The sequence below is a fragment of the Peromyscus californicus genome, unplaced genomic scaffold, assembly GCF_007827085.1.
Source record: "Peromyscus californicus insignis strain IS unplaced genomic scaffold, ASM782708v3 Scaffold_4__1_contigs__length_199733344, whole genome shotgun sequence".
Taxonomy (NCBI): domain Eukaryota; kingdom Metazoa; phylum Chordata; class Mammalia; order Rodentia; family Cricetidae; genus Peromyscus; species Peromyscus californicus.
Genome location: NW_026294562.1, coordinates 155,887,948 through 155,910,996, shown reverse-complemented (window position 1 = coordinate 155,910,996; position 23,049 = coordinate 155,887,948). Strand labels below are relative to the sequence as shown.

At 38.2% G+C, this 23,049-nt stretch overlaps 1 protein-coding gene across 1 annotated transcript in view; it reads right to left on the bottom strand.

Annotated features, from left to right (window-relative positions):
• Uri1 (URI1 prefoldin like chaperone) overlaps window positions 1-23,049 on the bottom strand; it is a 59,632-nt gene that overhangs the window by 14,375 nt on the left and 22,208 nt on the right. Inside the window, exons 3-4 of the mRNA XM_052761580.1 lie at window positions 9,641-9,719; window positions 8,581-8,716 (exon numbers count right to left, since the gene is read on the bottom strand). Of these exons, the coding sequence (XP_052617540.1) occupies window positions 8,581-8,716; window positions 9,641-9,719 (215 nt within the window). The remainder of the gene's footprint in view (window positions 1-8,580; window positions 8,717-9,640; window positions 9,720-23,049) is intronic.

Below are 23,049 nucleotides of genomic sequence, written 5' to 3'. Positions count from 1 at the left end.
ATCCTTCCTCCACTGCTCTCCACCTTTACCTTTTCAGCCAGGGACTTGTACCAAACCTGAAACTCCTAAGAGTCAGCTACATTAGTTACCAATGAGCTTTAATGATCTCCACCAAACCTTCCCTCCAGTGAAGGGGTGACAGAAGTGTACCACAACCCCCACCTTTTTATGCAGGTTCTGGGGTTCTGAACTCAAGTCCTCTTATAAACTGGAGCAATATCTCCAGCCCAAGACTTCTTAACAATACTTAACTCTGAATTGTATATGGTTAGCCAAAAGTCAACACCCAGCAGAAAACATTCTTCAATATTACTGACAGTAAAAGGAAAAAGAAAAGAGGACGAGGAAAAACACATGAAATAACAAAAATCTTTTAAAGGCAATCCAAATACTTTTTAAGGGGAAAAAATGCCAAGCATAGTGATGCATACCTTTTGTCCCACCACTCAGGAGGCAGAGGCCAGTGGATCTCTCTGAGTTCAAGGCCAGCCTATTCTGCACATGAATTCTAGGACAGCCAGTGCTACATAGACCCTGTCTCAAAAAAAGAAAAAAGTTACCATGGAACAAGAACAGGATGATAGGGTGTTATAACAAAAGAACATTCAAAATACGGGGGGCAGGGGGAGCCCTTTTGAAAATGAAAAATGATACATTTTAAAGATCAAGTAAAATCTAGTATCATGGAGGGAAAAAAATCCTTTGAAAGTTCCTGTTGGCAGGACTAGAAAGATGGGCTGATTAAGATCACTTGTTACTCTTCCAGCACCCACATCGGGCAGCCTAACAACCTTCTGTAACTATAGCTCCAGGGGAATCTGATGCATTTGAGGGCACCTGCCTTTATGTGCATATTCACATGCAGACACATACACCTACACGTAACTAAAAATAATAAATCTTAAAAAGAAAAAAGGTTCTATCGGCATTAATAGAGAAAATGCACAAACAAAACCAAATATCAAGTAGTCCAAAAGAGAACAGGAAACTAAGAGAAGCAGAGAGAAAAAAATAAATGCTAAGTCTTAATTCCAAATATATTAATAATTACATTAAATATAAACAGTCCAAAAACAACTGAGAGAAATTGTCAGAATGGATTAAAAAGGGAAGTGGTATGCTGTATACAAGAAATGCACTTTATTATTGCTATAATTAGCACAGATGTTAGGAATGTGAAAACACATACAGCAAACATTAGACAAGAAACCTATGTAGAAAGAATAAGGAATAAAATAGAAAGTTATACGATCATGAAGGGGTGATTCAGCAAAGCACAGTACTTTAACTGTCTGAAAATAAGCCTCAAAATACTTGAAACTAAAACTGACAGAACTGAGGAAGACATGCCACAGCCACAATTCTACCTGGAGAGTTCATTCTTCTCTCCACACTGAACAAACAAATGAGCAGCTGCAGAACAGAACACCATCACCCACACGCATGTGAGTGCATTTGTGCAATGCTTTTGTACCAAACAGCAAATGTATTCTTCTCCAGGGCAAAGCACTCAGGAAGATGGAGCACATACTAGTCCTACCACCAGTCTTACTGTACTCTAAAACCTCCTATCACATACACATCCCATAACCACAAAGAATAAAACTAGAAAGCAGCATCAGAAAAAACCTCCCAGCACTTAAAATCAAACATTTCCAATTCTGGGACTAGTAAACTTTCTCTGCAAAAAGCCAGAATGTACTTCCTTTAGATTTTGAGGGCTGTGCTTGGTCTCTATCTCATATTATTCTTTCTCCACCCGCTCTCACAATTCTTCTTTCATTGATTAGCTTACATTTATACATAAAAGCTGGAGTCAACCAGATGTGGCCCAAAGGTCACAGCCTGTCCTCCCCATCCTAAATGATTATTAGTGCATCAATGAGCGCATCCCATGACTTAGGAAAATTTACTCAACTGACAATGAAAATACAATGTGTCAAAACAATGCAGCACCACAGCAGTGCCTAAGTCAAAATGACAGCACCAACAGCCGAGAATAAGCATCACAAAAGAACCATAAAGTAAACCAAGAAGAACAGCAGAAGGCATTTTAATAGCAAAGGGGGGATAATCATAGCAATAAAGCCAAAGGTTGGGTCCTGAGATCACCAAGATCAATACACCCCTCAACCTCACCAGTCAGGAAGCTTTGGGGACTTAGCATAGTTAAAAACTGTTAGCTGCTATCAACTGGGTATCAATGGCACTTAACACCTACCTGTGACAGAAAGTGTGTACTGATACATCACCATTCTCCTGGGAAATAAATAAAACTAATACCTGCCCACTTGAGGACCACTACATCTAGCTATACAAAAGGAGCAAGAAGATACATGCTAACAAAAACAAAGTTAAAAAGTACTGTCACCCCAAATACATTTAAAAGAAATGAGGACTTAATGCTATAAACAATTCTATTAGATAAACTTAAGAACTTAGGTAAAACCACGCAATTCTTAAAAAGCCAGAAATTATCAACCTCTCTCTGGGGAAAATGATAGTTTACATAGTGTAATATCTAGTAAAGAATTTTAGTTTGTAGTCAATTGCCTTCTGCCTTCTGGTGGCTTTATTGGTAAATGTTACCAAATATTTACAGCACCAATTCTATGCTGTATGTTACAAAAACACAGATGGATAGAACACTTCCCAAATCACTCTATCAATCAACAAATCATTAGCAAAATATACTCAGCAATATACAAAAATAATATACCCTGACCAAATAATGGATCATTTGGAGAAAGAAAATAAATCAATATAACCTACCACATTAACAAATTGAACACAAGGGCATATCAACATAAGCAGAAAGAATACATCACAAGATTCAAGATCTATTCATTATTTTTAAAATTTTCACAAATTAGAAATAAATTTCCTTAATATGGTAGAAAGTACTAATTTAAAAGAATAACAAAACAAAACAAAACAAAAAAAAAAAAAACAAAAAAAACATACAACCAACACAATATCTTGTAGTTAAAGACCAAATACCTTCCTTGGTAGAAAAATGACAAGGCGAGGATGCCCACTCTTAGCCAGTTATAAGACCAGGATGACGGCCGGGCGGTGGTGGCGCACGCCTTTAATCCCAGCACTCGGGAGGCAGAGCCAGGCGGATCTCTGTGAGTTCGAGGCCAGCCTGGGCTACCAAGTGAGTCCCAGGAAAGGTGCAAAGCTACACAGAGAAACCCTGTCTCGAAAAACCAAAAAAAAAAAAAAAAAAAAAAAAGACCAGGATGACTATTCTCAGCTCTCCTGCTCAACCACATACTAGCCAGTGCAGTAAGACAAGAAAAAGTAATAGAGGCATGAATATGGAAAATGAATTAAAACATGTCACTTTTTACAAGACACAAGTGTTTACGTTCAAAGTCCCAGGGCATTTATTTCAAAGAATTTCACACAACCGACAAGGGCTTACAGGCCACATGGTACAACATGAACTGAACAGTCTTTAAAAAGTCAAAGATGTCCTAAATACTGAGTAGGGTTTATATGCTTGGAAGATTTAGTATAGTTAAGATGTCAATTCTTCCTAAACTGACGTATAGATTTAGGGCAACTCCAGGCAAATATACCCAGGATTTGTTATAGATAGAAACAAGCTGTTTCTAAAATGTAGATGAAAGAAGAAAGAAACTGAAACAACCTAATCAAATTTCAGAAAGAACAAACTAGAACTCATGAAGCTTGAGTTTGGATCCTAGCAAAGTACATACACTGATTCACAGTGCCTAATTTTAAGACACACTATAAAGCTATAGTAATTGAAACATGGATGGACACAGATCAAAGAAACAAAACAGACGGTCTAGAAAAATGAACTATACAAAGAGCCAATAACCAATACTTCACTTTTTAATAATTTTAGTGAGATACAGTTTACATACCATAATTAATCTACTTAAATATATAACTTAAGGTTTTTATATATGCCTGGGGCTGTGCAGGCATCATTACACATGTATATTTTCATATTCACAGTCTTAAACAATCCAGTATACTAACTCACTTTCTATTTTATAAATTTGTCATACTAAACACTGCACAGAAAGGAGTGAGGCCTGTGTAACTGGTTTCTTTCCCCTGGAATAATATTTTCAAGACATGTTTCTTTCATAATACTTTTCATAATATTTGCCATAATACTTTCAAGACATGTCCAACTGCATTCCACTGCATGGAGACAATCCATTTTATCTATAGGTAATACTTGAGTTGTTTCTACTTTGGGCTATTATGGATAATGCTGCCTCTAGCATCTGCAGTATTTTTGTGTGGCTGTACATTTTTATTTCATTTGCACACTATCTCTGCTAAGTCTCACAGTAATCCTGTGCTTACAATTTTTTGAAAAATGCTAATTTTCTAATATATACCAGTTTACATTCTTACCAGTAGCATACAAAGATTCTAAATTTGCCACATTTTTGTTACTATATGTTTTTTATTCTAACCATCCTGGTGGAGCACTTCCTGTGGTTTCAAGTTACCAATTCATTCTGACAAGGTACAAAGTCAATGTGGAGAAAGGATGTTATTTTCAAATACAATGTTAAAACAATTGTGCACTCACTCATAAGAAAAGTGAACCTTGACTTAAACCACATACCTAAAGCAAAATTAACTTAAAACAAGAGCATAGGTACTAAATGTAAATGAAGAGCTCTTAGATATGACAACAAAGATAGGCCCCAAGAGAGAAAAGCAACAAACTGGACTTCAAAATTCAAACTGTTCTAGAAAAACACCATCAACAATTAACGAAAAGACAAGATATAGACAAAAGACACAAGCATATCATATATTCCAAATAAGAGACATATTCAACATGTATAACAAACTCCCAAAACCTTTTCAAGTTTCTGAAAATTACAATCCCTTGGGGGTGCTGGAGAGATTGACTCAGTGATTAAGAGCACTTGCTGTTCTTCCATAGTAACCAGATTTCATTCCCAGCACCCATATAGTAGCTCCAACTCCAGTTCTAGGAGATCCCATGCCCTCTTCTGGCCTCTGTGGAAATGGCCCATACAGACATACATGCAAGCAAATAAAAAGCACATTAAAAAAAAAAAATCAATCTAAAAAATTTTTAATAAATTAAAAAAAAAATACAACCCCAATTTTTAAAAATGGCTAAAAACTTCACCATGTAAGAGGCTACAGATTGTAGATGAATTCATCCATCACTAAGGAGACACAACTCTAACTCCTTTCCATCTCTCAAGTGGTTAGAAGGACACAAAAGCTCTGTGTCCTTTTCACAAAAGCTCTCTGTCCACTGCCAGTACAGAGAGAAAGGTAGAGATGAAAACGGTGTGCCGACACTGGGTCTGCTGTTTCCTTCTGACCCACAGAAACATTCTAGAAAAGTCTGGTCATTTCTGAAAACCTGAAGAGACATTTACTATGGGTCCCAGCACAACAAGGAAGAGCTGTGTGCAGGTTAAAGCCTATGTATGGCATTCTCCAATAACTCCATTCACACTTGCTCCAAGTGTCCTTCCAAAGCACTGAGAAGAAAACCTATGCATAGATATTGGAGGCTACTCAGCAACAAAACTCAATGAAGAACTCTGATACAAACAGCAATTCAGATAAAGCATTAGAGCAAGTGAAAAAGCCATTCTCCAAAGAGACAGGAATCCATTTGCAAAACATTCTAGGAAAATGTATATTAATAGTAATGGAGAATAAGTCAGTGATTGCCAAGCCTGAGAAGCTAGTGTAGGGTGAGCTGATACACAAGTGAGCATGAGGGAACATTTAGTATAATCCTGCATCCTGACTTCAGTGTGTTCTATGTACACTCATAGTTGTGATGGTTAATTAGATCAATGTACATGTCATAGCTCACAGAACAGTATACCAAACAAAATTTTAAAAGAAATATGGGCAGGGTGGTGGTGGCGCACGCCTTTAATTCCAACACTCAGGAGGCAGAGGCAGGCGGATTCCAATGAGTTCAAGGCCAGCCTGGTCTACAAAATGAGTTCCAGGACAGCCAGGACTGTTATACAGAGAAACCCTGTCTCAAAAAAATAAAAAAATTAAAAAAAAATTTTAAAAAAGAAGTATGAAAAGATGGTATGTTCTTATTAAATGGCAAAAAAAAAAAAAGGTCAGCACAAAAGGAGGGTGCTGAGCTTGTCCTCTTCCTACAGCCACTGTCTCTGAGCTGTGACTGTCAAGCCCATTCTGCTCCTCACCATGACTACCTTCTGGGGAGTGGGAGGGGGACAGAAAGTCAAGACCCACCCTGTCTCAACCCCTCAAGTGGTGGGACTGCAAATCTGTATCAAGAGGACAAGCCGTAACTTCTACATGCAAAGACCTCTTTCCACCTTGCCATTACCTGGTCAACAATGAAGAAACTGATTGTATGTTTAACTTGCTATTTATTTTGCTTTAAGAAAAACGGAATAGTAGTCCTACTTACCTACAGTCTCGCATCACAATTTCAGTTATCCACCACCAAATATGAGATTGAAAACTCCAGAAATTAACAATTCATAAGTATTAAATTGCATGCAGAGGCTGAGAAATGTGTTGAAATCTCATACTGAGCCACCCAAGGCTTGGTGCCTCTATACAGAACACTCACTTGTCATCCGGTCTGCTTATCAGCTCAATGGTACGGGATAGCTGTGTTCAAGCATCCCTTGTTTTAATAATGGCTCAGAGCAAAAGAACAGTGATGCCACACAGTGGAAAGGCCAAAGAGGATCCATACAGGGATTCAGTTAAGAGAAAAGATGAATGTTTTCATTTTAAATATGGAAGAAAAAGAATGATATGCTGAAGTTGCTAAAATCTATATGCAAAACTGCAAAGAAAAAAATCCCACATTGTTCCAGAGCCACACCTCCAACTGGGCAAACCCACCATGCTAAGAGACTAGTTAAGATGGAAGGTTTCCAGTGAGGGAGACCTGGATCAGCCACCTGGGACTGGATCATATGCACCTTGTATTATTAAGTGTCAAGTTTAACAATACATCTAAACATTTTCTTCAGCTATTATAAACTACCCTAAAACTGTGGACAAAAACCTCTGAATCCTCTTATCCTATTAGACTCTATGCAGTTAAATATGTGCCCTGACAATTAGATAAATATCTATCCTGAGTCACATGTTCAGTCACTTTCCAAAAATTACATGGAACTGGGAAGTGATTTATCAAAAAAAAAAAAAAACAAAAAAAAACACCTCTTGTTTCTTTCCTCTAGAGCTCCAGTCTCTCAATCATTAACTGGTTTGAGAATCAATAAACAAACTTTTCCAGACTCCAGGTTGACTTTCTATGCGCAGACACCAGTCAACAAGCAAAGCCTCCGAGTCAGAAAGGCGTCTAAGAACCATGCCCACCATCTCCTATCTAGTGGACGTGACTAATTTTAACACAGCAAAACCCAGATTAATCACTGCCAGAAATTATATATATTTATATAATATATAAATTATATATATAGGCCCAACAATAGGATTCTGATTAGTGTCACAAAAGATCAAAATGTAAACCAATTACAAACTTGGACTTGATTTGCAATTTGTCTCCAACCATAGTTTCCAGAATTTCACAGAATAAATGAGTTCTCCAACTAATACCCACCTCTGGGTAAGCAAAATTGTTTCAGCTTTAGAAAGGTCAGCTGTATTTAGTATGATATCACTTATATGGGAGGGTCCTCCAAAATTTATTTTCAAACATGCATTTACTAGAAGGTTGAAAGCAGGATGATATATCAATTTACATATGCTATTATAAAAGTAAGAAATTAGCCGGGCGTGGTGGCGCACGCCTTTAATCCCAGCACTCGGGAGGCAGAGCCAGGCGGATCTCTGTGAGTTCGAGGCCAGCCTGGGCTACCAAGTGAGTTCCAGGAAAGGCGCAAAGCTACACAGAGAAACCCTGTCTCGAAAAACCAAAAAAAAAAAAAAAAAAAAGTAAGAAATTAAATAAGCCTACTGTCAGAATGCAACTAAGCCAGAGTACAAAGGTGTGTCCAGGTATGCATATAGAACAAGAAACTGGGTAAGCAAAAATAAAGTGGCCTTACAAGATGAGGCAAGACCTCAAGCTACCTACAAGGTAGCTCTCCACATCCGATCTCAATAAAATAAAAATGACATTTCCTACAAACAAAAAGCACATTTAAGACTTCCTAACTTTTATAAAGAGGAATTTCTCTGATTCTATGACAAAGAAAATAAATTACTCCTGGGTCCCAGAATATTAAAAGCAAAGTCATATGAAGTAACAAGACATGTCAGTCACTAGTATAAAATGTCCCCAACTCCTGTCTCAAGGTCTATCCACTGAACAGCATAATGCCTGTGGTTCACAACTTCATACCTTTGGACACATGGCAAGTAGGAAGTATTTCCAACCTGCATCACTCCATCTTCCACTTTCAACCGCTACTTTTCCTTAGATTACCTATAGTCCAGAACAGCAAACAGTCTGGACTAGCAAATCCTGACAACTGCTTGGGTCACCGTCCCCAGCTAGGGAGCCTGCCAGCTAACACAAACACAACAGAAAACATCTTCACAAGAGGTACCTACGTTCTTTCCGGTGCTCAACTAAACCCACAGCCTGCTTTGCCGAGCACTTTGCAAACCAGTTGTCCCCGAGTAAAACAGTGACTTCATTAGTGTGGACAAGTTTTCCTGGCATGAAGGCAAGTGGACCAAATGGTACCTATTGGTTAAAAAAGAAAGAGAAAGGCGAAAATTTTAAACATTACATTTTAAAAATACTTATCATGAGAAACCCTACATTACTCAATTCTTACCTACGCACTGGGAAAAATAAAATGTCAATTTCACAAAAAAATTAACATTATATTGAAATTTCACCAGGAAAATCTATAGAAAATTGTATTAGGCCAATAAATCCATATTAAAACAGGAAAATAAATCCACAACATATTTCCATGACAGCTATTAGAGGAAGTAGTGCTGTCTCTGAATGTTTATACATTTCATTTATTCTAAAGTCTAAATGAAACCAAAATAGTAATGAAAACTATTGTCAGTATAACTAAAACCATGGTAACGAAAACTATGTTTTTAAGGTAGGAATTAGCAGTTTCATTGCCATCTACCTACCCATACCTAATCTAGTACAACACAACAAATCCTCATGAAGCACACTGATGCAATAGAGGCTGCAGCCAAAGGCTTGGGACAGATTGTATGTCATGAGGAAGGTCATTCAAAAAGAAACTAATAGCACCTCTTGTATAAAAAAAAATCAATGTTCTGGGTTTTAATTCTGTGAGTTACCAGACATTATGGATTGTTCTTGCTCTGGGTAACAGGAAATAATTGAATGTCATATTCCTATCATAATTACAGTTTATGTATAAAAATATATTTACATGCCAAATGTCATATTTTTGCTAATATGTCATTATACCACAATAATTATATACAAATTATTATATTATTTTGTTTTAAGTCCTAACAAAGCAAACCTTCCTTGCTATGGAGTCAACTCTGACAGTGTATCAGCTGACAGTTTGTGAACTGACACTCACAGCAAGGCGATATCCTATCATTTTGCCATTAAACTGTCTACAACAAACAACATGTGACTCTAAAAGGAACACAGCAAGCATACCATGACGTCGTAGGACAACTTGTCAGGCAAGGTCCTCAGTCTCTCTTGAAGAGCACTATAGTCACTGTCTACTTTCTCCCTGATGAGGAAAACACCAAACGCAAAATGAGTACACAGACCAGCAACAGTCAAGAGTCTTGTTGGCTTCGTCCAGCAGTTAATACCACTATAAAATGAGTTTAGGTCCAGCAATGGCATTGTTCTTCTATAAATTCCCTCAGAAATTAAAATCATTCTGAAACAGAACACTCACATCTTGAAAATTAGCTTCTTAAGGTAGAAGATGGCCTAGTCTAAATAAAATGTAAAAATTAAGGAAATGCTTCCAGAGCGGCTATGTTTAGAGGGAGGCAGGAACTCAAACTGAGAAGAAATGTCATATAGCTTCTGAGTGAATAAACAGATTGTACAGTAGAGACTGTGAACAGAAGATGCAACTTCAGTCCTCATCAGAAATCTTAAGCTAAAAGACCTGGTGTTATCAACTCTTCAACTAGTCATATGAATGTGAACAAGGTAAGAAATCTGACCAAGGGCAGAAAAAAATTAGGCAGCAGAAATGCAGAAAGCATTTCAACTACTGTCTGAAATCTGTTTCATGGTCTACCAAAACAGAACTATTCTGTTTTGGTGGTACATGCCTGTAACCCCCAACACTAGGGAGTAAGAGGCAGGAGGATGAGTAGTTCTAGGTCATTCTTGGTTATATAGTGAGTTCAAAGCCAACCTACTGGATTACATGAGATTCTGCCTCAAAGAAAAAAGGAGAAAAGGAGCGGGGGGGGGGGGGGGGGGGGGGGGGGGGGGGGGGGGGGGGGGGGGGGGGGGGGGGGCGACAGTCATCCATTTAAACAATCCTAAGATGTGACTGTGCTAGAGCAGAGAGCAGCATGTGTCCAAACTGCTCCTCCCCAGTACTTCAGCCTACTGGGAGTCAATCATCCCTTTCCTAAGCCCAAGCACTTGCCTATACTTGAGATGACACTTCTTCGGAGGTCAAGTTTCCTAAGGACTCTTTGCTAGGATGGAGGCAATAAACAAATCTAGAGCACTGAACTATTCTGTTAAAAGATAACAAAAACAATAAGCTCACAAAGTCACCAGGTAATTTAAATGAACATATGAACATATACTGTCAGACTAAAATTTATCCTAAGTGTCATGTAAGTAATCACCTAGATAATAAAAATGACTCTACTACAAGCCATGGAATTGGCATCAGTTTATTTCTTAGCTTCACTACAGCAGTAGTAGCATAATTAATAAAGATTATCCACTCAGTCTTAAGATCTCAGGGAATTTCACATGTGTTGCTATTTATCCTGAAAATACTCCTGCAGGAATGTCACTCAACATTTTTCTCTCACACAAGATAACACAGAAAGAAAACAGAAAACCAGCACTGTAGAGTCAGATCTCCCGTGTCCTGTCGAGGTAGACACCCAGCTACCCTAGTTCTTCATCTTATCTCTCACACAAAATCTCCTTTTCCAAAGTTCAAGTACTCTGTATAGACTCTTCCAAAAACCCTTATCTATAAACAAACACAAAATGTCTACTGTGGTATTTCTTTTGTGCATGTATGTGTGAGGATGTGAGGTAGTGCACAGGCACATATGTAAGCTGGAGACCAACACTGGGAGTCCTCTGCAATCACTTTCCACCTTACTTTTGAGATAAGGTCTCACCAATTCAGCTAGAATGGCTGGCTAGCAAGCTCCAGGGATCTTCCTGTCTCTGCCTCCCCAGCACTGGGGTTATAACCATCTTTTCTATGTGGAGCTGGGAATCAGAACTCAGGTCCTTCCGCTTGAACAGCAAGCATTTTACTGACAACCATCTTCCAAGATCCTATTACTGTATTTCTTAAGGAAATGAATTATCCTTTTGGGTACATTTTTATATGGACAAAATGGCAAAAACCTTCATGTACCAGGCCCAGGCACAGAGGAACCATGGCTTTAAGTCAAACCAGAATGAATCCCAGCTTTCCTACTTTACTTACACAAATTAACTTAGCTTCTTCCATGCTAAAAACTGGAAAAATGCCTGTTCACAGAGCATTAAAGCATAATTTTCAGAAAAGATTAAGTACTAAGATAAGATCCAATTCACTTAGACATTCAATTGGATAGTGTGACTTACTGAGAGATGACAGGACAGCTGAATGTCACCATTCAGAGGCTTTGGAAACAGGGTCAATATGAGCAATAAACAGGATAATGTGATACAGTGCCAACATATCACAGACACTCATTAGACTATGGACTACTAACAGCCTCTATGATTCAGACAGACTGTGTAAAAGCTCAAGGACTATCCATGTCGTACGCTGGAAATCACACCTAGAAAGGGGGACTTAGAAAAAGAAAGCTCGCCGGGCGGTGGTGGCGCATGCCTTTAATCCCAGCACTCGGGAGGCAGAGCCAGGCAGATCTCTGTGAGTTCGAGGCCAGCCTGGTCTCCAAAGCGAGTTCCAGGAAAGGCGCAAAGCTACACAGAGAAACCCTGTCTCCAAAAAAACCAAAAAAAAAAAAAAAAAAAAAAAAAAAAAAAAAAGAAAAAGAAAGCTCATGTGCCCTCAGAGAACAGAAAGTTTAACCAAGGTAATGTCAGCAATCAGTATTTCCAAATGAACGCCTCAGCTTTAACCTTCATTAATAATTCTCTCTAGAACAAAAGTGTGGACAACTAGAGAACAGTTTAAGATTAGAGTTGCTATTTCTACATTTTGAGTATTTTCTAAAGACAGAAAAAGAAAGTGAAGATGATTTAAAACACAGCAATGCAGAAATACTTTTTGAAGGAAGGCCAGCTATGTTCTTGAAGAAATCCCTGACGACCACTCTGGTCAAAATGTCCAGGACCAAGCACTTAACTAAAACATGATCTCCACAGCCCTCTAACACACACAGCCAATAGTCCCTTTAAAATATCACAAACCTTTGCAACAGTAAAATTCGTGTGTGTGTGTGTGTGTGTGTGTAAACATACATATATTTTTTTAATTGTACGAGAGTTTGCCTACAATGTATGCAGTGCCCAAGAAGAACAGAAGGGGGAATCAGATCCACTGGAGCTAGAGTTACAAGTGGTTGTAAGCTACCATATGTGTTTTGGGAGCTGTACCCAAGTCTTCTGCAAGAGTAGTATGGGCTCTTAACTGTTGAGTCATAAAAATACAAGTTGATTTTTATCTTTCTTCAAGACACAGTTTCTCTGTGTAAAAGCTCTGACTGTCTTCAAACTCACTTTGTAGACCATGCTGTCCTCAAACTCACATAGATTGGCCTGCCTCTGCCCTCTAAGTGCTGGGATTAAAGGTGTAAGTCACCACACCTGGCTTTAAAATTTTATTTTTTTACATGAATATTTTGCCTACATGTACATCTGTGCACCACATGCATGCCTGGTATCCTCAGAAGTCAGCAGAGGACACTGGATCCCCTGGAACTAGAGTTATAGATAGTTGTAAGCCACCATGTGGGTGCCAGGGATTGAGCCTGGTCCTCTACAAGAGCAACAAGTGCTCTAAACCACTGAGCCATCTCTCAAACCCCCAATACAAGTTGTCTTAAGAATAATGTTAAAGATTGCAGGTTAGTATTAGCACCCCAATATTAACAGATCTGTCAACTTTATTACTTGGAAACATAAATTTTAGTTGCCATAGTCTTACTAAAATATAGCAACCAAGAGAGAATCACCTAAACTACTATTTCTTCAAACAGAAAACAAAGCCCAGGTATAGTTAGAGTGAGCCTCTCCAATCCACTTACTCCCATGTTTGTCTTCACCGTATTTAACACAGATTATGTTCAGTCCTTTCCTAGTATTACAGATTGAACATAGGGTCTTATGCATGTTAGGCAAAATCTCTACCACTGACTTACATCTCCCGCCCTCTTTTAATTTTAATTTTTTTTTGAGACAAGGTCTCACTAAATTGCCTAGGCTGACCTTGAACATGCCATCCTCTTACCTCAGCCCCAAGTAGCTGGGATAAATGGCCTGTGCCACCAAGCTTACAGCCTTCAATTCTTAACTCCAAAGTTTTATTCAAGAAGCGTTATTTCATACCAAATAGTTTCATTAACATTCCTCATAAAAATAAAAACTAGAGCCCAACTGAATGGCATATAAAAAGCAAGCTTCTTTTGAACCTCGCTGGCCATGTCTACATACCTGAGAAGCACTTGGTTTTAAAAAGGAGCAGCAATAAAGGCATAGAACACATCTATAAATAGTCCTAACCTTAAAGCATTAAGATCAGGACAGATCCTATGGGAAATATTTATTTTCACAGAAGTGTAACAAGTCTGAGAGAGCAAGCTAAATGAGGTGCGTGTGTGAGTATTTAAAGGTGAAGTATGCCAATGACTTGCTCTGAAATGCCTCAGAAAGAAACGGATTAATGAGTAAGACATGGCTGGTGTATAATCAAGGTTCAGTCCAACTGTTCTATGTAACATTATTTAAAGGGGTACAGGAGAGCATGAAAAATAGTCTACGTATTTAATCTTTCTCTTATGGAAAAAACACTTTGTTAAGAGAAAGTAAGCTCTACAATCCCTTGTTCCAAGCAAGTGATAGGCTCTCTTCTCCATCTTTAAAGGGATGAAACAAAATCTCTGCTTAGAACAGCAGAATCTTCCAACTGTACCTAAGGAGGAAGACATAACTGGCAGAAAATACTAACACTAAACTGTCTTATTGGAGGAAGTCTCCCATCATTCTCTTTCTCTTATTACCTAGCCTGCTAAACAAACAAAAAACCATAAGATGCTTTAAAGGAAAGGGCTTTACATTAGTGCAAACTTTCGGGTTATTGTCTGTAGCCAGGAGTTGTTTCTAAGAAATGATGATACCCGAAGCTTCTGAAATGTACAGGAGTCAACAGCAGCTATTTTTAGTTCATTATCATCACTTTAGAACTATCCTATAAACATCTAAGAAAGCCTGCTTTCGATCCAAGTCACTAGCCATTCACCCACTCCTCTGCAACAGAGCCTTGAGCCACATCAGAGGCCATCACTCAAATCTAGCAGGCCTTTCTAAACTTGCAATCTATCCCTGGGACACCTCTAGAGTTAAGAAAGTAAAGTTCAGTTCAGTTCAGGCAGAGAAATTCTCTCTCATTGCTACAGCAAGAAATGACAACTTTCTTCAGTGTTCTCTTAAGTCTAAGAAGTTTTTAAGTTACATGACAAAATATGAATATTCTTGAAAGGAGCAATTCTTTCTGTGAACTGGTGGGGAAAGGAATGCTTCTCATTTACAATTTAAATATATTTGTATGAAATCAGTGGCATTACATTTTTTTTCCTAAAGTCACAGCAAAATGCTCAATGACATCACTTAATTCAATAATTAAAATCTACTAAAAATAATTTAAGGCAACATGGATATATTCCTTTTTATAACCGCATCATACCTAAGAGCTCACTTCATCAAAATATGTTGATGACCTAATACATGTTCCTCATATTTTATTAGTCATCAGAAAACATAAAAAATAATCTAAAGATAAAAAGATAACCAAAAGCTGGGCAGTGGTGGCACACGCCTTTGATCCCAGCACTCAGGAGGTAGAGCCAGGCGGATCTCTGTAAGTTCGAGGCCAGTCTGGTCTACAGAGCAAGATCCAGGACAGGCACCAAAACTACACAGAGAAACCTTGTCTCGAAAAACAAAAACAAAGATAACCCATAATTTTACATTTCAGCTTAACAAATTATTGAGAGGCAGATCCAACTACCACTCCAATAGACTTCTTCCATTTAACTCTGCATAGTGGCTACAACACAAGGAACACACATTGAAGCTTGAGGGACAATATGTTCCCACATTATTTCTACAGCCAACCACATGGATATGTGACCTGAGATTTGTCGGTTATCTCAAATGCCTGTTTCTTCACTGATAATTAATATTTTGCTCTAAGAATAATCAGACGTGAATTAAAAGTGGAAGGGGAGAGTTCTAAAATTAGACAAAAGCATACTGGTCTTAGAAAGAAATCCTCAAGTAGTCAAGTTCAGCTAAGTTTATGTGATAAATTTACCGGTAATTTGTATGCCCTTGTTTGTTTCCCTAATTTCATATAACTGATACATGTTCCTGTTATAAGTTAAAAGGAGGAACCTATCCGCAGAGAGGGGAGTTTATCTCTCCATCTTTGAATGATTGTACCAGCTTCTACTTAAATCTACATAATACATAGCCTTTGCTACATCAATTTAGGTTTTCTATACTTCCAAAGTCAATTTTAGGAAACAGTGCTTGTTTTGGCCACCTTGGATTTAGGCTGCTATTCCTATGACACTGAGAAGAACTCATTTTCCAAAGTTTACATAGAGACCTTCTCATACTCTCACAGGTCAAAGCTCCTATAGGAGTTTAAAAGAGGGGGTGGAGAGGGAAGGCAATACTGGTTCTTAATCTACTAAGTATTTAAAAATCCTCAAAATTATCTTTAACTCAAAAGTGAATAAAAATAATAGGAAAGCCTCACTATTTGGTTCATATGAGTTATTAAAAAAATAAATTACAAGTATGTCAATTTGTACAGCCTGCATTTTTCTGCATTAGGCAGACACTAACACATCATGGGCTTTATAGAATGCTGGAATCTGGACTGCTATACTGCAAAAGCAGAAGCAACACTCTGGACTATGGGGACCCAGTTGTGAGCCACACACTGCAATCTTACATAGTAACTCTGATGAACGTTGTCATTACTGTGTATATTCTTATTTTTAAAGAATAAGTGAAAAATGAAAAACTTTAAGGTATAAATTGTGGTTTTCTACTGATAAAATTTAAGGAAAGAAGAAAATCCTAAGCATCAAACCCTTGGCTGCCCCAGATGCTCACTGGACTTAAGCCAGTCCAGAAGTTGTGAAGCAGACAAAGTACTTGGATCCTAGAAAAACATCATCAAAGGTAATATTCCAAAAAGTTATAAATGGAACTGTTAAAAAAAAACTACTTTTATCTGTGTGTCTATGTGTGTATATACAGGTGGCCACAGAGACCAAAAGAAAAATAGCAGATCCCTAGAGATGGAGTTACAACTACGGGGACTTGACATGGGTGTCGGGAATGGAACTTGTCCTCTGCAAGAGCAGGAAGTTATCATACCTGCTAAGCCATCTCTACAGGCCCCATAATTGGAGCATTTTAAATAATATTAAATGAGAGAGAAAATCCCACCTAAACATAAAGTCTGTCATTTTTATCCCCCAAAATTAATTTTCTTACATCCAAAAATATGACACAAAAGCTTGGAGACTACTAAAAGTAACAATTTCGAATTGTAAGTTAGAAATCATTAAAGAAAAAGAAAATAAAAATTTCTAACCTGACCTCCATAGCACAAATACATATATTACCACTAAGCTTAAAATAATAAAATAAAATGTTTTTAAAATACTGGGAAAAAATTAGTTTCAATTATAAGTAAATTTATCTTTACTATTTTATTACAACTTTTCTATAATAACTAAGCATGTATTCACCTTATAGTCAGAAGAAAAATTTAAAAATTAATTCAGGATAGGGGAGCTGGATCAAATGGCTCAGTGGTTAAGAGTACTTACTGCTCTTACAGAGGACTCAGGTTCAGTTCCCAACATCCATGTCAGGTGACCCACAATCATCTGAACTCCAGTTCCAGAAGGCCAAAGGCCTTCTTCTGGCCTTCAAAGGCGCCAGGCAGATGGTGCACATACATAAATGTAGGCACTTACCATAAAACAATTTGCTCTGAAACATTACATATAAAAATTCTCAAACACAACCCCCAACCTAGGGGGAGGTGGTGTTTGATAATGACAAAAACGACACTCCCCCCACCCCACCCCGAAAAAAGGAACCTAGAAAAACAGAGAAAGAGATCTGTACCCACTGCACCTACTCTTCCTCCCCATCATTCCTTGAAAGTCATTCAGTGGTAACTGCCCAACTCCAAGAGCAAAGGAAGGTGAAATGTCCAGACAATTGAGATTGCTCTCTGCTTCACTCAAAGGGATGGGAAAAGAGGGGCGGGTGGGGACCCAATAGAAGGTTCTATACAAAACAGTGACCAAAAACATAATCAATTAAATAGGAACTCTGAAAAATTAGCTTCCCAATTCACCACACACTGAATAATGAAGTCATCAGTTGTAAATAACTATTTCTACAAGTATGCAGACTACATAAAAGTAAATTTCATATACACACATATGAAGGTTGTAGGAAAACACTTTGGGGAGCTGAGGCAGGAGGATAACTGAGACTCTGGCCCACAGTCAGGACAAATCTCTCTCACCTGCCAGTCCCACAGCTGCTCAGACCTGACCAAGTAAACACAGAGACTTATATTGGTTACAAACTGTATGGCAGTGGCAGGCTTCTTGCTAACTGTTCTTACAGCTTAAATTAATCCATTTCCATTAATCTATACCTTGCCACATGGCTCGTGGCTTACCGGCATCTTCACATGCTGTTTGTCATCGTGGTGGCTGGCAGTGTCTCTGACTCAGCCTTCCACTTCCCAGCTTTATTCTCCTCCTTGTCCCGCCTACACTTCCTCCTGCCTGACTACTGGCCAATCAGTGTTTTATTTACCAACCAATCAAAGTAACACATTTGCCATACAGAACATCCCACAGCACTCTGGGGTAGCCTGGGTTCCATAGCAAGTCCCACTCCACCCTGGGGTACCGGGTAAGACTGTGGAAAAAAAGTTTTTATGGGACAGATTCTTCCCTCAACAACATCAGACAAGCAGATATGTTCTCTACATTTATATGTGTGCATAAGATACAAGCGTGTGTGTGTGTGTGTGTGTGTGTGTGTGTGTGTGTGTGTGTGTGTGTATTTTCCCCTTTCCTAATAGTAAAGATGAGTTTTTAGAAAGACTTATGGTTTTCCCTATTCACATATGTTTCTATTTCCCACTAAATACTATGACCATAAACTATAAGAGAAACTAGTTTCCCCAAATAGTAATAAAAATTATTCAGTTTTCTTTTTAAAAAGCAACAAATATCACCGGGCGGTGGTGGCGCACGCCTTTAATCCCAGCACTCGGGAGGCAGAGCCAGGCGGATCTCTGTGAGTTCGAGGCCAGCCTGGACTACCAAGTGAGTTCCAGGAAAGGCGCAAAGCTACACAGAGAAACCCTGTCTCAAAAAACCAAAAAAAAAAAAAAAAAAAAGTAACAAATATCAAGCATTTGTTTCACAATTTCTCTCTCAAAACTCACAGGCTCACATTCAAGTTTGTCAAACTTTAAGCTACTCTTTGCAATATTAAACACAAGCACAAATAAAATACTGTATTTTCATTTAAGTTGGCTTTGTGCAACTTAATACTAGATAGCTTCACTACCTAAAATCCTCTTACAAACCTTAAAGAAACAAGGTATTTTTTCTTTTTAATTATATGTATGGTGGTTGTGCACATGAGCGCAGGTGCCCAAGAAGACCAAGGGCATTAGATATCCTGGAACTAGAGTTACAGGTATTGCAGCTGCCTGGTGTAGATGCTGGAAAATCAACTTGGGTCCTCTGCAAGAGCAGTATGTGCGCTAACCACCAAGCAATCTTTCTCCAGCCCCCAAGCAAGCTCTTTCTACTCCTCCATTGCATACAATTTACGGATATGGACAAGGCCTCCGTGCATGACTTAACTATGCCCCATCCACAGGCACTACTTTATTCAATCTCATAAGCAACACAAAGTATTGAGTGTTTTTCATGAGACTTGGCCAATATGAATCATCTGCCTTATACTAAAAATGGCCATGATTTGTTTTTTGTTCTAGCAAAAGATAGCAGTCACTTCTTCACCTTCTGAATCTGTCTGGCTCTACAAGTTTCTCTGAACATCATAATGTGGCCTTGCAGTTTCCATGATGTCATATAAAAGGAAAGGATGCTGGGATTAATACCACAAAGACAGCAGGCTTGGCTAAGGCCGTCCTTAGCCCAGGATGTCCTTCACCTTGGGCAGTGGAATCCTGAGTATTGTGATGCCAGGTCTATGCTACCAACGCTAGTCGAGCTGACAACTACTGACACTAAGTGATGGGTGCCTACAGGCTGACTACCCTGCTCTATCGCCTTTTGCTTAAAAAGCTTCATCACAGAACTTACTTAAGACAGGCACACACAGCTCTAAGAATATGCTGAGAACGCCAACTTTCTGCCTATGAGAAGATACAGCATGACAGGGCACGGTAGCACCTGTCTAGAATTCCAGTACTGTGGGAAGCTGAGACAGGAGGACTGCCACAAGTTCCAGGCCAGCCTGGGACATAGTGGAAGACAAGACCCAGACAAACAAATAAATAAGATGGCATGAAAACAAAACATTCACAAATACATACAAAACCATGAGATTTTTTATTCTTTTTCCTTATTTATGTGGCATCTCCAGCATTCAAAAAAGATATAGTACCTACTCTTAGTTCTTGAGTGACAGGCAAACACACACTGAAGACCTGAAAGTCTTCCTGAAAGAAAACTGCAGGTTCTTAGTGTAACCGGCTCCAGGCTTCAAATGACAGAACTCAAATGCAGGCCTGTGATTCCAAATGCTGTACAAGAATGTTAGAAAGAGGATGCAAATAAATCCCCCACATGATAACCAGCTCCAAGTGGACCAAACAGGAGACCTCACATTCACATTCAAGGAGAAAATAAGTCTACAGCATCTTATTTTCCTGTGTGAAGTAAAAATGATAAGACAAAAAAGGCTTTGGGTTTGTTTGTTTGTTTGTTTGTTTGACTTTAGTTTTTCAAGACAGGGTTTCCCTGTGTCTGCCTGGCTGTCCTGGAACTCACTCTGTAAACCAGGCTGAACTTGAACTCAGAGATCTGCCTGCCTCTGCCTCTCAAATGCTGGATTAAAGGCATGCACCACCACCGCATGGATTAAAAGTTGTATTAATCAAAAAAAAAAAAACAAACTTAAATCTTGGCTAAACTTAAATCACTACTAGTGATTTTAACAGAATTGTATACAGTTCTTATCTGCTAGATTCAAATATTTCCTTTTTTAGTTGCTCTTAAGTGAACAAATACTATTAATTTCTTAGTTCACCAGAGTCCTGGAATTTAATTTTCTCAGTAGATCCCAAAACAGTCCCAGACTACTTTCCCTCCTATTTTTCTACAAATACTTTTACTTTTTGTCCAACATCAAAAAAAAAAAAAGAGTATTTCAAAGCCTAGGATGTATTCTTTTTGTCTCTAAATAAAAGAACCCTTTTTAAAATACACATCAGCACCACTAGTAAAAAAGTTGCATCTTTAAAGTCGTTTATTTTGCTCTTCCTTATATTATCAGACACCCAGGTAGATGAGGACATTGCTACCCAAACTACACTTTAGACTGGCTAATGCCATGAGTCAAAAAAATTAAAAGTAATATGCTTTTAAAAATTGTATCTCGCCGGGCGGCAGTGGCGCACGCCTTTAATCCCAGCACTCGGGAGGTAGAGCCAGGTCGATCTCTGTAAGTTCAAGGCCAGCCTGGTCTACAGAGCAAGATCCAGGACAGGCATCAAAACTACAGAGAAACCCTGTCTCCAAAAAAAAAAAAGAAAGAAAGAAAGAAAAAAAATGTATTCAAGGCTCCAGTATATGAACTTCCTCTATTTGTTCCATATGCCAGCAAATTGCAAAAAATTTGCTTTGGTATCTCTGTTTAGGGTCCTACTAGGAACCTCTGTGGCTGGTTCTTTAGGTTGGAAACCTCAGCCTTGCCAGTGGCAGGAAGGTCTTCTTTGACCGAAGGTGTAAGACATAATGATAGCACAAGATTGCCACAACCTCCGGATCCCTACTGCCTGACTTTGGTAAGAAAGTGGACACTTTTGTTTCAATTTCTGAATATATTAAATGAGTTCAGAATTCACTGGTCATTTAGATTCTAGCAACATCATGATACTATAGATAGGCAAATAAAATAACTGTTTCCTAAATCCTGTCAGAAGTGATTCAGAGCAGAAAAAAATTAATGAGGGAAAAAGAATTGTAATTTTTAACATACAGACAAGGTACAATAAACTTTAAACTACTGTATAGGCAAATGTGCCAGTCTTCTTAGTTTAGAAGCCTTGTACACAGAAGTGAGACTAAGGGTCGATGAGCCCGCTCTGATCTATTGTCAGGATTCTGCCTGTTACTACTCTCCGGACTTGTACACTGTGGTGCTGTTTGTAAATAAAATAGTGAAGCTAAAACAACTACAAATTTATCTTCACTTATTCAATGTTCATTAAGAGACTATTCTGAGCCAAACACAGAAGTAAAGATTGCACAGACAAAATAAAAACATGTCCATTGTCTTCAAGAATTCTCCACCAGAGGAAGGATTTTACCAAGGCACCTAGAAGCAAGATGTTAATTCCAGGTCTGTGTATGCTGGAGTCTGTTCTGAGTGAATGCATCCTCTTATTTCTGAACCCCTTACCAAAAACAAGATGCACATGTCCAAGGAATGAAACTGCCTCTAAGGGTTACTGATAAATAAGTCACTTTGGCCAAATCTACAAAGGAAAAGCTGTCTCTGGCCAAGGGCCTGCATACAGTTCGCATTTTAAGCTCGAATGTACAGTGCAAAGTGAACGGTCTATTATGGAAATGTTGACAGACCTACACCACCAGTGGATGCAATTACAACGCTGCATTTATTGAAAATTAATGAAGTCCTGGATTTTTATTTATAAAGTGGGTTATTATTAGTTTTAGATTGGTTTCCGCAAGCCAATAGTCCAAATTGAATAAGATAATGGGTACAGATTGCACAGATCTTCACTCTTATCCATTGCTTGCAGTCTATGTGCATTTAAACCAAAAACATTTGATATACACTAACTATAAATTATTTCCTTGGAGATCTCTCAGGCATGAAGAAAAAGTCTTTTAAAATAAATTTAAAATATTATATGCTTGATGGTGTATAACCAAAGGTTTAATCTCACCACTAAAGGGGCAGTTACGATGATTTTGCAATAACCCTGCAGACAATAATCAAGACAGCTCCTGTTGTTCTCTCAGTAAAATCTTCGTAAACACAGCATGGATAGACTGTAATTTGATATCTGTAAGATCAACAGCCATACCTCATGACAACTCCTAATATAAGATTTTATTCACCATTAAATTGAGCGTTTTCCTCAGAAGCGATAGAATAGAAAGCACATTATTTGCCAGGCATTGTCCTATTAACTATAGATTAGCACATCAAAATAGACATGCTTTCTTTCTCTCTAAAAAAGTACAGGCCATAAAGCAGGCTCTAAAATGCAGATTAATTAGCTTTTTCAAACTTGAGAAAAATCTATCTATGCCCTATTTCCAATATTATTTTTTAAACAACTGATTCCAATTATTTTCTACTACAAACATTAA